This window comes from Lagenorhynchus albirostris, chromosome 17 (assembly GCF_949774975.1).
Source record: "Lagenorhynchus albirostris chromosome 17, mLagAlb1.1, whole genome shotgun sequence".
Classification (NCBI taxonomy): domain Eukaryota; kingdom Metazoa; phylum Chordata; class Mammalia; order Artiodactyla; family Delphinidae; genus Lagenorhynchus; species Lagenorhynchus albirostris.
In genome coordinates this window covers 47,204,443-47,221,939 of record NC_083111.1, presented here as the reverse complement: position 1 = coordinate 47,221,939, position 17,497 = coordinate 47,204,443, and the positions used below count along the sequence as shown (strand labels likewise).

At 44.0% G+C, this 17,497-nt stretch overlaps 1 protein-coding gene across 8 annotated transcripts in view; it reads right to left on the bottom strand.

Moving 5' to 3' along the window:
- The window catches only part of GRHL2 (grainyhead like transcription factor 2), a 163,652-nt gene that overhangs the window by 75,507 nt on the left and 70,648 nt on the right, over positions 1-17,497 (bottom strand). For all 8 annotated transcript variants that reach the window (XR_009536312.1, XR_009536313.1, XM_060127428.1 and 5 more), the window contains 3 exons: positions 15,725-15,780; positions 12,494-12,650; positions 8,796-8,907 (listed from right to left, as the gene is read on the bottom strand). Coding sequence is in view for 6 of the 8 variants with exons in the window: in XM_060127428.1 (XP_059983411.1) it covers positions 8,796-8,907; positions 12,494-12,650; positions 15,725-15,780 (325 nt within the window). In the remaining 2 variants the exon portion in view is untranslated. The remainder of the gene's footprint in view (positions 1-8,795; positions 8,908-12,493; positions 12,651-15,724; positions 15,781-17,497) is intronic.

The window sequence follows — 17,497 nt, the reverse complement described above, 5'->3', positions numbered from 1 at the left end:
TTTTCATTGAAAACTAATTTGTTCCGCCTGAACTAAGATTAAACTTAAAAAAATATTTGCCGTTTGTAATCTTTTAAATATATAACATTAATAGCCTACCATTTTTATCACGTAAATATTGTATAACCAAAGTAGAAGATGAAAAAAGTTTTCCAGGAGCTGTGGCTACGGTACTTCTCTATAAAACAGAGGCGCCCTACACTGCCTGTACCTGTGGCAACAGCCAAACCACGACGCCACGTGAGCAGCGGGTCGGGCGGAGCCTGGCCCATACCCCAGCCTGTTCCCTCCTGTGCAGGGGGCAGGCTCAAGGCTGCTCCTCTAGTTTAGCTCTGACTCACTGCCTTGACCCTCCAGGCAGCCCTGGTTGGTTTTTGTTGTTTCTTTGCTTTTTTTTTTAAGTTGAGGGCTCTCAAGAGGTGCTGTTTTATTTTGAATCAAATTTCCTTTTCATATCTATTCAGAAGTGTGGAAAGAATCTAGGAAACATCAAAAATCAAAATTCCATTTACTTGAGTTATTTTGAAAGGAGGGAAGTCCCACACTTTCCTGACTGCAGGAGAGAGCAAGTTTATACAGTTCTGGGGGAGGAGGGCTCTCCACAGAACACAACTCAGTGGCGGAGTGGGAAACCCAGAGGAAAAGGAGAGAGTGGCAGGGCACACTTGTCTCCCAGGCCTATGTGAGCCACAGATTCACTCTGACTCCTTGGCTACCTGACCTCTTGAAAGGCAGCAGCTTCCTCGCCCAACCCACCAGTCTCTACCCTCCCACTTTTCTGCACAGCTCTGAGTAGCCCAACCCAGGTTTGACTATAAAAACTGCAAGAAAGCACACTTGTAGGGCACATCCAAAGCCAGCCTCCTCTAGAAAGCTGAAAGCAAAAAGGAAGGAAGGAAGGGAGGAAGGGAGGAAGGGAGGAAGGAGGGAGGGAGGAAAGAAAGAAAGAAAGGAGAGAGAGAGAGAGAGAGAGAGAGAGAGAGAGGGAGGGAGGGAGGGAGGGAGGAAGAAATGAAGGAACGAAGGAAGGAAAGGTTTGACAACTTTATTCGCAATTCCTATTTGAAAGTGGAGTAGGATTTCAGACAGAAGAGAGCTCCCAGGCCTGGACAGACAGCCAAGCTGAATAAGTCCCAGTGGCCAACGAAGTTCTGTATTCGAAAGTCTTCTGAAAGGCTTGTCTTTGACTCTCAAAGAAAACAATTTAGAACTAAACATGAAGAAATATTTTGATTTCATTGGAACTTAAGTGTTCCTGAAAGCTTTATCTTAATATAAGATTGCTATTAACAACACGATTTAAAAATAGATAGATTTGCATTAGGGCACAGACGAAAATCCTATAATCACACGCTAATAACCCAAGATGTACTATAATTGCCTACTAATTACCATGGAAAAGTATGGGATTAATATTAACAATATAACTAATACAACCTGGTACAGGGAAAGATTACTTACTGGGAATCAAAATTAAAGACAGATTGAATAAAGAGCAAATGTTTAGTTTCACAATTAACTACAAAATTATGTCAATACTGGTCACATTGGATGTGACTATAACGTAATGATCCTTATTTGGACATGCTTGTGGAATAAGTCTCATTACATGACAATCTATACCACCCGTTCTGAAAGTGCAAAAACTGTGATGTTCATTATTTTGAAACATCTGCATTGTAAAGCAAGAAAGTAATTCTGTTCAGTAGAGAAATTATATTTGAATGAGTTTCAATATATCTGCTGTAGCTTCTGATTTTTCATTTTATAAATCAATATAAGTTGTTGAACGTCTTATAATTTTCCTTCCCTGTTTGAAAGGAAACAAAGAGAAAAATATCCCTTCCCAGGAAAGTGGTTTTGGAATTATTCACGGTTTGAGTAGACTTGGTATGCAGTCTGGTTCATTTTGTGATTTGTGGTTCATTTCAAATGTTTTTAAAATGGCTTACATCGTGCAAAACTGGATCCCTCCACCATGCAAATGAGTCCCGGGTAACTCCCAGCCTGCTCCATGTGTGTCATCGTGTCCCTGGCTGGACTCAGCACTGGCCGGCCTCCACTCCCCCGCAGCTGGCCACGCTGCCCCGCCTGACCCCCTGCCTCAGGGCGGGACACCCGCCTCGCCTGGCTAACAAAGCTGAGCTTTTCTTCTGTGATTTTTATCTCCTTTATTCCCAGAGCCAGTCAGTCCCGGAGAGTCCACCAGTTCTAGAATTCATCTCTCATTCCTGGGTTAACTTTGCATCTCTCCTTTCCCAGCCATAACCGTCTCTCCCTCACTTCAATCCCACCCCCATGCTGGCCCAGAACTACCTCCCTGAAATACAGATATCACTGTATGACAGTCCTGCTAAAAATCCTCAGTGGTTATCCAAAGCCTCCAAAATCAAATACTGCAACTCACTGAAGAGAAATACGGCATCATCACTATATTCCTTTTGCCTTTATTTATTCCCAGTCTCCTCCTTGTCAGAGTTCTGCGAGGACTGAAAAGTGAATGCAACACATCCACCTGGGTGCGTGACAACTTTTATGAACCCTCACTTACGTATTCCTGGATCTCTAAAGCCCATTCTGTTCAACAGTAGAAAAACTGAATTAGCAAAATACAAAGTATGCATGTTACACCTCAATATAAAAGAGTATAAACACACACTTTTCAATAGCTCCCCAACAAAACTGCAAACCAAGACTCTGGAGCCAAGCTAATGTCAAAGCAGCAGAGGACGAGAAACCCTGAGCTTAATTCCCCTCAGCATCTGGTGTGGTGATGTTCCTCTGCAAAGACCCACCCCACGGTCTGAGAGGTAGCATTTCCCCAACATTCCAGCTGCAGCTCTGGGCGTTACCACCAGGACACATGTGGTATTTGTCAGTGGCCCTCTAATACCTGGAACCTTCTGGGCCTTGGACCCTTAAACACCCAGCTGGGCTCGTTCAGCCTCCACGGTAGACCTGGAGCTTCAGCCCGTACGTCATGGAAACAGCTTTAAATGGGGCTCCTCTTAGAGCCTGAGACCCAAATTCCATCTGTACTTCATATCCCTGGTGCTCTAAGATTCCCCTTAAAAAAGCAAGTGCCTCCACAGCCACCATAGCCTTCAATCTCATTTCTCAACCCAGTTTACTCGGGACTTCCCTCCTTCTCCCCACTCCCTGTGTAAGTTGAATCGAGGACACTGCCACCAGCATGCGCGAGAGTTTCCACCCCTCCCATCTTTGCCAACAGTTTTACCAGATTTTATAAAATTATGCGCCAATCTCACTCTGGTTTTTCTGTCTGGATTCCTGCACCTCCGCGTGGGCTGCTTCCCTGGCTCACAGCACTCTCCGCCACCTTTTCGAGCTCAGCCACTCTTGTTATCTTTTCCGGGGGGTCTTAGAAACATCTCAGGGAAGTGCTCTTCCCAAGTGCCCCTCACGCGTGGTATCTTAGCTGGTCATCTTCTTGCCTCTAGACTTGAGCGGTTCGAGGAGGGGGCTCCACCTTACTTATGTATCCCTGAATTGCCTGTTCCTAACAAAGGGTCCATTTGCTGAGCGAATGTGGAATCACTCTGCCTTTCTGCAAGCTGGTGGTAACTAAGATGGGACCGGCACTAACTCCATGCCCCCTCAGGGGCTTTCACCCTCAGAGAGGAGCAAACGACAGATATCGTCAAAGCGGCGATTCCGTACAGTAGGTACAATTGGCACAGGGACAATCTCTGGGCTGCAGAATGTAAACGTATCTATGACCTGGAATAATTCTGTTATCCGATGAGCTCACCAGAACGAACTTGTGAAACCTGGAGAACTCTGCTTGTGTGCTTTGCCAAGCAGCAGAAGGCACTTGGGCTGGGGTTGGTTTGTTGTATTTATACCCAGTAGGAGCTAATTGCTAATGTTTCCTTCCCCACCAACATAGTTTATGGCCTAATGTACAAGGACCACGTCTCCGAACTGGCTTTTAGAAATATCAGAACTAGCAGCGGCCAAGAGTCCTACCACCCAGAGTGCAAGATGTTCTCAATGTCTGGAGAGAAAGGCGTAGAGGAGAGAAGAAGGACCTCAATGCAAGGTCAATTCATGAATGTGTGCAGTCACTCCGCATGGCCTGATGGGGGCCAAGAACTATCTACAGGTCAGGATACAAAGACAATAGACAGTGGAGTAAAGACATAGAATAATAAAAAATAAAACAAGGGGTGCAAACTCCAGCATTCCTGGGTTTCCATCTTCACTTACCAGGGATTTGACCCTGGGTAAAATTCTTAGCCCCTCACCATCTCAGTTTTTAAACAGCAAAGTAAGTTGTTTTCAGGAGGAAGGACAAAATGTTTATGTCTGATGCACAGAAAGAGCCCAGTTACAAAGAAGGCAACAGACACATGGGAGCTTTTATTAAGACACAGTTCACTCCTTCGAAAGCCTGCCTCCCGTCACTGTAGTAAGAGTTTCATCCATACATTTGTTCATTCATTCATTCATTCACTCATTCATTCCTTCAGGAAATATTTATTGAACACTCACGATGACTTGGGCTCTGTGCTAAGCATTGGGGCCGGAGCAGAGAACAAATCAGACAAGTGCCTGCTCTTACGGGCTTCTTCTAGTAGGAGGGGGCACACAATAAGAAACAGAAACATATATTCATAATAACCTGTTAGGTGATCACAAGCAGTCTGCAGTAAACTAAAATTAAGGGAGCTCGAGAGTGATGAGGGGGTGACTTTGGGTAAGGTGATAGGGAAGGTCTCTCTGATAAGGTGACAACAGGCAAAGCCTCCAAGAAGTGAGGGAACAAGCTGGGCATCATGGGAGTATCCACTCAAGGAGGGATGTGACTGGTGTGAGGCAGGGATGGCCTCACCGGGAACTCCACTCAGCACACAGGAAGCTGGGAGCTGAGGCGCCACGTGCTCTGAGGGGCAGCCTCCTTCCCTGGCCCTCAGGCTCTCACTCTCCTTTCCATGGATCCACAGACAGGGCTCCATCGGGGACGCAGAGGGTCCTCTCCCGCCAGGCAGCCAGCACACAGGGGCCACTCAGAGCATCAAGAGTATGTGGGAGATGAAGAGTAGCCACAAAGAACAGCCAACAATCTTATCCAAGGGAGACGGACTTATGTCAGGGAAGATGCAGAATGTTCTCCAGGCATGATTATTTCAGGGTGCAAGAGATGACAGGAGAGTCCTTGAGTGTGAGTACTGAGGGGATGTTGAGGAAGGAAAGACACAAAGAGAGGTAAGAGCTCCATCGGGCTTCTCCTGGAATGGAGGGAGGGAGGCCGCATGCTGGAGACAGGCTGCTTGTCCCAGGCACCCCCGGAAAGGAGAGGAAAGGATGCGCACACCCATACACACAAAATTGTGTTACGCGTAATTTGAGGAGTTTGAGGTTCCCCTGTAGCCCACACCCACAGACCCCAAGGACCAACGTTATGAATGCTTGTTTTAGCAAAAGGGGCCTCATCTCAGTCTCTAACGTGAGCTTCAAGTTCACTACCTGCAGGGCTCAGCTGAACCTGCTGACCACAGTGGCTGGTGGAGGCGTGGGAACTGCAACTTTGGAGCCCTGACTTTAACCTCCAGTTCATGGAGGTGAAGAAAGATAACACATTACATAATTTTGGATTCTTCCTTTTCTTTTGCAGGCTACTAGAAGGTTCTCAACCCCAAATGACAACGGTATAGCATACACACTCTTGGGCCTCCCTACCCCCTCAGCAGCCAAGGTACAGCCACACGAACATTCTCTACACGGCCCTGCACAGTTACTACCGGTGACGGCTACCACACACAGACATATGTGCTGTGGCAGCACCAGCTTCCCCATTCTACTGGAAATGGTGTTAACCACCCACTGGCAGAGGAACAAAGGGCTTGATTTTTTTTTTTAATCTAGTACAAGAATGAATTAGATGAGATTTTTTGCATATTTCCTAATCCTGTCAGGTTGAGATTAGGGGTAGAGACTGTGGTCTGAAAATTGATTTTCCATTTGAAGCTAAGGGGTTGATTCAGTGTCTTCACCTCAGATTCAGAGCAAGTGGCCCAAGTAGCCATGAAGCTACTCGGTAAGAGTCACACATCTCAATGATGAATCGTGTGTGTACATGTGTGCACACACGCATGTGTAAAGGGTTACATGAGGGAGAAAAGGCAGGCAAGAGGTGATAAAGAAAAGAGGTAAGATCTGAAATCGTATGAGACCTGAGAGATCATTCTAGTCCAAGAAAAGTAAACCTTGTAACGACATGAAATTTAAACCAATAGGTATGCCAGGAAAATGCTTTTATTATTTGCCTTATTTGGACCTGGTCCATATTTCTATTTAACTGCTCCTCTCATTTTCTTGGGCAATAATTATAAGGCTAAACTTTTCAAATAAAATAAAATTGTTCCTCTGCTCTGTGCAGATTGGCTGCAAAGCAGGTTATGGCAAGTATCCCCAAATCCTTCACCCTAGTCAGTCAGTTTTGGGGGTTCAGGGTATGACCTGGGTGAGGAAGACTGTTTTTATCCCAGCTCCTACACTAATTCCTGCCCTAATTATCTGAGGACAAGTCACTTGGAAAGGTGGGTCAGTGAGCCTCTCTAGACCTCGGCTTCCTAGTTCATTAGATAAATAAGCTTGATGAGTTTACAGATGTGTATGTGTGGCAGGGGGGAAGGGGAAGGAGTGGTGTAACCATTTTGCAAGAAAAAACAGCAAGTTAGTTTCAATATGTTCTACAGTGAGTCTCTAACCCTCACCTAGTTACTAACTTCTCTGCCATTGGTCAAGGGGCCCCAGCAAGTGTGAGATGGAAGGTCTGAAAAATCCTTCATTACAATGCGAGAGAAATCCAAGTGAACATCCTTTTAATGGCTCATTAGCACCTCTGGTGTCCAACACAGTGGAAACCTTCGCTTGGCCTATCCTCACTGGGGCTGTACGCTGTTGGTCTGCAAAATGTGAAAATAAAGCCTATAAATGAGACATGATTTATTTCTCATGGAAGCAGCAAGTAGATAAAGTGTTAAAATTACTTAGAAACACATATACATTAAGTCCCCTGCCTTCAAGTTGTGAACTTTCAAAGATTCAAACCTGTGTTCACGTGTCCAGTCACGTAAGTTAGCTCATGTGTCTGGTGTACATTGTCACCTGCGTGCGTCCTCTGCAAGTGGTGGTGCTTTTGTGTACGTTACTGTACAGGACAGTACAGAGTACAGTAGTACAGTGTCACTGGATCGTTTTTTCAAGAGGGTAGATAGAATTGAATCCAGCAAGGAAGCAGAACCTGTGCCATCAGCGTCAGGCGTGAGTGACATTGCAGCTTGCCCTCCGTCTCCTATTGCTGAGGATCCTTCAGCTCTACCATCTCCCACCTCCTCTCCCTCCTCCAGTCAGTAACTCTTCTTGCCTGTTCACTCGATGCCAGCCCCTGTAGGCCAGCTATTGTACTGTACTACTGTACTTCTCAAGGTAGTGTACTGTAAGATTAGAAATGTTTTCTTCATTTTTTTGTATTTGCTTTTATGTATTATTTGTGTGAAAAGTATTATAAACCTATTACAGTACTGTACTATATAGCCGATTGTGCTAGTTGGGTACCTAGGTTAACTTTGGTGGACTTACGAACAAATTGGACTTGCAAACGCGCTCTTGGAAGGGACCTCGTTCGTTGGTAGGGGACTTACTGTATTACTGCGTTTTTAAGTAATTTCTAGATACTTTGAGATGCAATCCCTGACTTCCCCTGCTTTGCTCTGTGTCTCAGAGGTTGATTCCTGCAAAGTGCATGTGCCAGGGTCACGTGCCCTCTGCTTCAGGGTAATGTGGCCACCGGGAAGCACCGGGGGAGACTGGGAGGCAGGGCGAAGCCAGGGCAGCCCCTCTCCCCCCGCCCTCTTGGCACTGAGGGGTGTCTCTGGCAGTGACTCCTCTGAGGTTCTGCCTGCTCTTGGAAAGCTGGTCCCAGCTCCAGCTGGTGCCTGTTCCTGCTGGGCAGCTCTCACAACACCCAGCACCTCTCCCTCTGATCCTCTGGCCCTCCAGCTAAGAGCAGCAGACTCGTGCTGTTGCTCCTGTCTGCACTGTCTCACGGTGCCTTCAGCCCTCCCAACTCTGGCAATGAATTATCTCCACGGAACCACCTGGTGTGGGCTCTGCTTTCCTGACGGGACTCTGAGTCTTGTCCAGAGGGCTCTAGGTCTCTGAAGAACAGACATCATGTGTAGGAATGTACAGATTCCAGAAAATGCACTTGGCAGGTCCATTCCTTCTCTGCTGCCGGGAAAGCTCTCTCAAACATTGCATTTGTCTGATCACCTAGGATCATTTGCACTAGACATGTGTTTGGATGGAAGGAACATGGGATGGAGAATTAGAGAACGAGAATGCTGTATCTAGTCACGTGACCTTCGCAAGTACCCTAGAACCAAATGAGCTGAGGTATTCGCACCACAGGGGGATAACAGTTCCTCTGGCCTGCCTGCCGATCATCAGGCTCAAACACAAGAGGGCATGGAAATATATTTTAGAAACTGGCACGGCCGTTGCAAAGCTAAATCTATTATTATAGGAGACACAGTTGACTTTTATGGAACGAAAAGTGTTTTGCTCTCAGCTTAGCCTGATTTTGACTTCTCAGCCTGATTTGTACTAAATGTACTAAAAACATAGGAAAGGTGCACAGACTAGTGCCTGGCACATCATGAGAGTGACGTGGGTCCCAGCTGTGATTTCTGGGCTGGGCTCTCCTTTGCATCATGACAACATGGCAGTTTACCAAAGACCATGCCGGGAGGTCAAGGTCAACTTACCGATGTCGAGGACCCTCTGCTTGGCCGTGTGCTGTCGAGAGTGCCAGTACTTCCAGTATTTCAGCTGCTCGTCCCGGTTTTTGTCTTCACTGAAGACCACCATTACCACGCTCTGCAGAGGGGGAGAACCACGGAGCTTACTTTCTGTTCAGCACCTCCTGCTTCACACACTCTCCAGTTCTAGAAGTTCTATCAGAGGTGGGTTGCTGTCATTTCTGTAAATTTGTTTTTCTTGCTTTAGAAAAGCCCAATAAGCCCAGGCGTATGGTTTGTCTTGTTTGAAAATGGGACTACTTTAAAAAAATGAATGGGAAACGAGAACAGCACATAGTGAAAAAGAACGCTACATCATTTTCACCATGAATCGTAAACAAACAGATTATCCAATTTACCAGCAAATTTATTATTGTGTGAGCTGAGTGGGCATACCAAAAAAGATTTTTTTCTTGTATTGGGAACAAGAACATTTTTGAAATTTCATATCCTTAAACATAGAATTTGGTGCTTTTGTAAAGGAGCAAACATCTGTTTCTGGCCTAATTAAGTGCCTCTGGCTGGATTAGTGGGAATAATGAGAGAAATACTAAAAGATGAGCTCATATTGATGAACAAAGATCTAAGCTACAGATATTTCATAGACCAAAAGCTACAAGGTCAACTACGTTACTTATAAAAATATGTGGATGTACTTTTAAAATGAGCATGAGAAACTAATCATGTCTTGTAGAAATAAGTATCCCAAACTGCTTTCACTTCTAAGTTACAGCCTTGTTCAACTAAATATATGTTCATTCATTGTCATTTATGAGATGGAGGAGGTACCAAAAACAAACAAATAAACAAACCAAAAAAACAAAAAGCAAAACCCCTGTAATTACAGCATGAGGAATACCGTATCCAGGAATATACTCCCCCCCTCATTCCATGTGCAAAATACTTCTTAGGCATTTTTCTGCTATTCCAGAAGAGTGTTTCAATGACTCCCATTCTTTAATAACTTCTCCTTTGTAGCATTTCACAGACTTGTAGTCATCTACCTAATTATTTACAATGATTCAGTCCATGGCAATGTCTTCCCACTGATGCCTATCTCAATGAGGGCTGGGACAGAGTCACTCGCCACGGGGGCCCTGGTGCCCAACAAATAAGAGATACCAAATACATGTTTGTGACTGAACTGTCAGGTCAACATCTGGCTTATTCCCAGTGGTATGTAAACATGTGTTACACAAGAAAGCAGGTGTTTGTTAGAAAAGCTAGTTTAGAAATATGCATCCATGCTATTTGCATTCACGAGCGGCGTGACCCTCAAAGGCATGGAGGAGAGCTGACAAGAAAGGGATCCACTGGCTGGGCTGGTGGAGCTCTGGGCTCAGCCTCTCTCCATCCTCCCTCCCCCTTCTGCAGGCTTTTCCATTTATACGTAAGAGTTTACTGCCCAGCCTCCTGGTGTTTTTTTCTGTCTGTTCCAAAATAAAAAGAACATTTCAGGTAATTTTTTCTAGCACATGACTAAAATGGCGTATTCTTGGGATGGAAATGTATTTTTCCAGTGGTAAGGAGAAAGGCCGTTTGAAACTGCTATTACCACGGCTACGCTTCGACTTGGGATGCAATGCTGTTCTCAGAAATCAGCGCTAGAAGGTTCCAAGTGCATCCCTCATTTCTCCACACTGCTGGCTCTAACAGAGCCTAGGAGTAAGAAAGATCCATTCTGAGAAGGGCCATCCTACTCTCCAAGGCTGTTAGACTGAAGTCCTTAAGAGAAGGAAGGCTCTTGGTCTTAGGCAAAACGCAACAGAAGGAAATAAAATTTCTATATGTAATTATTTCCATGATTTCAATGAAATAAAATTCTTGGAAAAGTCCCTGTACTACAAACTGTTGTCATGGCCTCAGATTACTAACCATGCGTTATCTTTTCAGGGTGATGATAACAGTGTTGTTACCAAGGTGTATACATGAGTTATACACTTGTAATTTACAAGATTTTTTTTTTAAGAATATGTATCCAGTGTCTTCTTACCAGGCATCCACATGTGAGGGTTTAGGAGACAAATTCTAGGATATATTTCCAGAGGTGGATTCCATGCTAAAATCCGTCTGCCTTTCAGGCCTCCATGCTACTCAACACAGTACACTTAGTGGTTAAGAGAGTAGGTTCAGGGGTCTGACTGCTTGGGGATATAACCCAGTTCCCTCACGTTTGAGCTATGTAACCTTGGTCAGTTGCTAGCTTCTAAAAGGCCAAGTTTCTTCGTCTGTAACATTATAAAAGGAATGCCTATTTCATAGGGCTGTTGTTAGTTTCAACGAGTTACTAGACGTACAGTGCTTAACACGGTGCCCAGCACACAGAAGATACACTCAATAAAAACTAGCTGTTAAAAAAAAAAAAAAAAAAAAACCAAAAAAAAACTAGCTGTTACATTGTGGCTCTGGTTGTTGTGATGATGAGGATGATGATGGTTAATGGTGACGATGATGCTGCTGCTGCGGCTGACGGCATACCTCCACTGTAGCCTTGACCTCAGGGTTGGAACATGCTAACTCCTCTGGAGGGCACACTCAGCACTCTTCCACCTGCCACGGGTTCAGCCTCAGGTGGGTCGTTAGCCCCACATCCTCCCCGTCTTTCCCCTCACTCTCAACTGCCCTGCCTCCTGCCTCCTGTCACTCTGATCTGGAACTGGGATGGCCTCGGAGGGAGAAAGGCCTGCTGGACAAATGAGCAGCAATTCTTCCTTGTCTTTCTCATGGAAACAAAGCCGTAAAACCGGGTTGGTTCAAGAAAGCAGCACTGCAATGATTTTACCTAAAAGCTAGTAACAGGCAAACGGGCCAGCAGGCGCCTGGACACTCTCTTCTCTTCTACCTCAGGGGTTACCTTTGCCTGGGAATCTGGGTTGGGGTAAACTCGCTGGGCTCGGCACAGCACGGCGCTCCCTTCTCAGTATGCAGAAGAAAGAGCTTAGGAGTGCACACCACGCACACAGCAGCATAAATCATTTTACAACAGGGCAGGAAACTCCTTCAGCCTCTTTTGAGAGCTCTGCTATAATTTTCCTTTTCAGTCGACAGGGATTACCAGTTCCCTCCCTTCTTGGCAGTAGCGAGAATGCCAGAAGCTGGCAGGCTTCCAAGGCAGTTTCATGTCCCACAAATAGAACTAATAACTCGTGAATGTGAAAATTCCTCCAAGTCACTCCTGGTAGGGATCATATCATGCCCACCTCTTGACTCCTGAGTAAGTGCCAGGCTGCAGAAGTCTTTTAGCAAAGCTGCGGAGGGCCCAGGGACGCGGAATGAATTGCACCCTCCTTTTCAGAAGAAAGCCCAGCTCTTTCCTGCCCACACATACGCTCTGACTTACAGCTGCTTACTTGAAAACTGCACATCACTTGATTGAAAACAACGACGACAACAACTAGGTAGCACGTAGGCAATGAATGAAGCTGGGGAAATTCCTTGGATACAGTCAGAAAGCATGTTCCAACCACGTCCCTTCCCTGGGGTTTATTAGTTACTGATTAAAATGATAAACTGCAAGCCAATAAGTTCTCTTGCCCCAACTCTCTGACATGTGTTCTAGAATTATTTATTTTGGGATTTTTTTCCATGCCCTTCCACAAGGCTGGCAGGTAGTCACTGCTTTCACCTGATCCCTCTGTGCTTTACTGGAGAAATGAGGCCCTTACCCTGACTTTGCTGATGGGGTGTCGGAAGCACTTGTTGTCCCCCGTCTCGCTGAGCGTGATGGCATAGAACTGTCCCTTGTTGAGGTAGGTCATGGGGCCCTCCCCCTGCTTCTGACGGAGAGATTTGGTGGCTTCCAGGGTGTACTGAAATGTGCCACTGTGAACAGAAGACAAATAGCGGTCAGATTCATTCACTTGGACATTTCTGGCTTCTGGATCAACTTCACATCAATAGCATTTTGTATGAATATTAACCAACGTTTACTCCATTTCAGAGACAAAACACAGCACATGGCAAAAGAGATGAGACCATACCAAAGGTCACTGTTAGTACATTGCACACAACCTTTCTAATAGTGGCCCATAAACCAGATGGTTTAGAAGGGGAGAAAGTCCACAATGTGCCCGCCTACTTGTGCCAGGCGGAGCTGGGGGAGCCTCTGTTAGGTTTTAGTTGGTCCTTGGTAATGCCTGAACTTAAGAATCGCTAAAATTTGCCACTTTCATCCTAGCAACAAGCCAAATATGTGAATGCTTTTGTTCAATTCATCCGTATACCAACTTTCTTTTGTCTAGCCAAGGTGTTGCAAATAGCTACATCCCACTTTAAAATAGTTCAAAATGTAAAAATCTAGAACTCATTCATTATTGAAATCTGTATGGAATCTAGCTCCATAACAGGGAGTATTTTTTGATTTGGGGGTTTTGTTTTTTAAGCCTGCAAAAGAACTCACGACAGGGTTACTGCTCTAAATCAGGAGCCTGCAAACAATGGTCTGTCGGCCAAAGCCAGCTAGCTGCCTGTTTTTTGTAAATAAAGTTTTACTAGAACACAGCTACACTTGTTTGTTTGTGTTGCCACAGCAGGGCTGAGTAGCTGTGACAGAGACTGTGTAGTATGCCAAACCTAAAATACTTAGTATCTAGCCCATTACAGAAAAAAAGTTTGCAGATCCCTGCTCTTAATAATTTCCCTAATATTTTACAAATATAAGTTAACTTATAAAATAAAAACACTGATTTTCCCAACTTTGAAGAATATGCCCGTTGTTTACAACGAGCAACGGATATGAGTCAAATCTTTTTATTTAAGATGCTCATTCAGAATATTTATTTCTGTCACACTGCAGGACGGCACACAGTGATGATCCAATTACAAGTGCTTTGTGTGTTTCCTGAGAATCATCAGAGGCTCTTCACTGGGTCCATCTATTTTTTTAGCTCTTTAATTTCAGTCTGTGAAAGGCTGTGTGCAAAAATGACTGAAGTTTGCCTCTTCAGATGATCTACTTACAAGATTATGGGGGACTCTTGCTTTCTATGTTGAATATTTCTGCAATGTTTGATTTTTTTTTTTAACTTTTATAATGAGAAAGAAATTTGAAGGGCAAAATAATATTCCTCTTCCACGATAAAAATCTTAGGCTTAAGCTGATAAACAAAGCAAATTCCAGAATATGTGTCTTAGAATAAGGTGGGAAATAAATCATTCAAGACAGAACCAATTCCACTGTCATTTTGCCTAGAAAAAGCAATTTCAAGATAACCCACTGAATCATAAAGTTTGAGACCTGGACAGGATATCAGGAATCACCTAGACCAGGAGCGTGCAACTTGTCTAGGGCACAGACTGCTTGAAAAACATGAAGAAAGCTGTGAACCCTCTTCCCAGATAAAAGCACATATGAACACTAATGATTTTTAATATAATTTCAAGGGATTCACGTCCCCCAAGCTCATCCACAACACAAGATAAGAACCACTTTCCTCATTTCACAGCTGAGGAGAGACTGAGAAACTTGCTCACCCCTGGAGACAATGACAGAAGCAGAAAGAGACACCAGGTCACATGACTGGTAGGTCATTGCTCTTTTCACTGGCCTGATAGCTGGCTGCATGGTTATCTGGATTGACAGCATGCAAATTATACATGTATTTCCACGTTTTAGAAGGTGATTTGGAACTTTATCTTCTCTGCCTCTCCCCTACCCTTCACCACCACTGCACACCCAAATTCTGGCTGGGAGAATCTGGAGAGGGTGACTGGGGAGCCTGAGGCTGGAGCGAGACCCTGAAGGGGCAGGAGGGCTTCAAGCGGAAACAGAGAGAGGGGAAGAGGGCCATACATGTAAAAGTAAAGGGCCAAGAAATACAGTGGGGGACAAGGTTTACAGTAAAAAGGGACCAGCACATAGAGGGCCCCAACTACCTTCATAAGGAATTGGTGTCTTATTCTGTCTGAAATGGTGAAATCACTGATAAGTTTTGTAAATGGGATGGATTAATACATCCTTGCCATTCTCTCCTGTCTACAGGCATGATCACGAACAGGGACTTTGAACATGTGGCCCCTCTACCTAGAATGTTCTTAATCCTCCTTCTTTCCCTGGAAAACTCCTGGTAATCCATCAAGATCCAGTTCAAATGCTGCTTCTTGTAAAGCTTTCCTCTGGTCCCATCCCACTCACAACCCACACACACCCAGGCCTGCAGGTCATCTCAGTTGTCTATTTATGTATCTCTGCAGATGAGCAGGACTCATCATTTTGCAAATGTATTGCAATTTGTATGACATCACACAGGTCTCCTGCAAAAGTCTATGGGCCTCTTTTAAGGACAGGTTATAACTTATCCTCAATCCCTATCGCATTGCTGGAAGATGGAAGGCACCAAAGTCTGTGACAGCTAGTAGGAAGAAATGTCCAAAGTGGAATGGAAGGGAAAAGAAAGTGCTGGCAGGGCAACCTGTTATGTTGCAACAGCTCAGAAGCATACACACAAGAGTAAATTGGAAAAGACAGGACAGGGGGAATAGGACATCCAGCACTTGGCAAATGCCATGAACGTGCAGCAGGAAGGCAAGCACCTTGCACCTCTGGAGTGTGTGGCTGGGAGGATGGCAACATTAGGCACAACAAGAAATAAAAGTGGAAGAACAGATGTGAAGGAAGTGAAGAAGGAAGGAAAGAAGAGGAAAAGACACGTACATGCTGTGCTGGAGGCCCAAGTGCCTGAGGTTTAGAGGAACACCTAAGAAGGGATGTCTAGCAGCAAAAGGACAAAGGAAGGGTACAGGTAGGTCTCAGAAAATTGATCAAGACTGGAAACAGTAACTTAGAAGTCATTGTGGAGAGAAAAGAATTTTCTTTTAAAGGTGTAAAAGTATAACTTGACGATACATTTAAACAGTTATCAGTTCATCAGTTTCCAGGGGCAGCTCCTGTAACCTACCTTGATGTCTGGTCGTACATGTACTCCTCAGCCCCAACTGAAGCACTCCGGAATTTCTGCAAAATTTAAAAGTCATCAAAATTAAAACAAATAGTGAGTCATTATGCAGAAAAAAAAAAAGTGACAAATGTATCCAAACTGTTTTATCCTCATTTTAGAAAAGAAAATTACACATTTTTTTGGTATTATGTTTTCAACTACAGTGAAAATAGTTACCATTTGTGTATAGAACCTGCATACCACCTGCACACTGAGAATTACCTTCAACAGAAAATGCATTTGTGCTTTTATTCACATGTCCACATTGGCATGTCCACAGGTGTTCCTAAATTGTCTCCAGGTACTGGAAACTGTTTCCTCAAACATGTAAACATCTCTTCCATTTTCTTATCTCCAACACTTATTCCAAAAGCCACAAATTCTGAGTTAACGGAATACTCATTACAGAGAAGCCACATAGCGTATCATAAAGCAGTATTTAGAGCTCTGGGGCATAGTTTTTGGAGCAAGACTTTCTAGAGTCAAGTTCTAGGGTCAAGTTCTAGCTCTTTTACCTGCTGCCTATGTAGACTGAGGCAAGTGCCGTATTCTCTTCAGCTGTAAAATGCCTACTTATAGTGATGAGAAGTATTAAATGCATTAGCAGAGATAAAGTACTACAAACAGTTCCTGGAACGTGGTGAGCTCTATCTATGTGTATTAAATTCTGTTCCATACTCAGGCAAAATTGTGAAACTGAAGTTCACACTGACATTTTCTTCTTCCAACAACAACAACAACAAAAATTCTGTTCTATAGTAATCACTTGATCGTACTCAATGCCCTTCTCTAAGATCTTCATTATCACAAGAGTGTTAAAAGTAATTTTGCGGAGGGAAATTCTAAGTCTTAGTATTACATGTGAAAAGGCTTGGGTCCACAGACATTCAGTTGTTGTATATTTAGTGCAAGTAGGATGCACTTTGCTACATTTTAGAACCTTCTTAAAAGTAGATGCCCCAAAAGCCCTAACTCTTGATCCTAAAGTAAATATAATAGAATATTGATGAAAAAGCACTTGGTGGACCACACAGATCTGGACCTTCCGCTGTGGCCTTTTTTCTAGTGTCTCTTTCTAAGAAAAACCGTCTTGCCTTTCATTTCTCTGCCATAACTTCCATTCTTTGACAAGTAATTCAAAGATTTCCTTCTCAGGAAAGGTTTACTCACAGCTATTTTCCAAATTTCCTTCACAATCTCTAACCACCATCACTTGAATGCAGTGTGCCCTCACCTCACACTTTATATGTACATACATAGGATCTTTCTTTATATACAGTCTTATAAACTCCGTGGATCCGAGAAGACAGTTTGCCCTTCAGAGTTTACCCAAACGCAGCCCAGGAGCATCTGACAAGTATTTGTTAACTAGTTTATTAATCATGACAGAGACTCAAAGATACAGATTTGTGTTTCTTTTGCAATCAGTCAACCCATCAACAAGGCATTAAATGGAAATATTCTGGGGCTTCAGCATCTGACTTGTGCCAAGAGACATAGAGAAAATATATAAGGCACTTTCTTTGCCTCAAATATATAAAAATTGGTTGAGGAGGTGAGTAAATTCATATGAAAAATGACAACAAAAGAAACTGAAATACAGCAAATGACTAGATATGAAGGTCTATGTTAAAGCATTCATCCATTCATTTATTCAGGTGTCCTGACTGGAAAAGTACAGAATGAACATTACCAGGAAAGGAAGATCAGCAAAATTCTGGAAAGATTTTATGG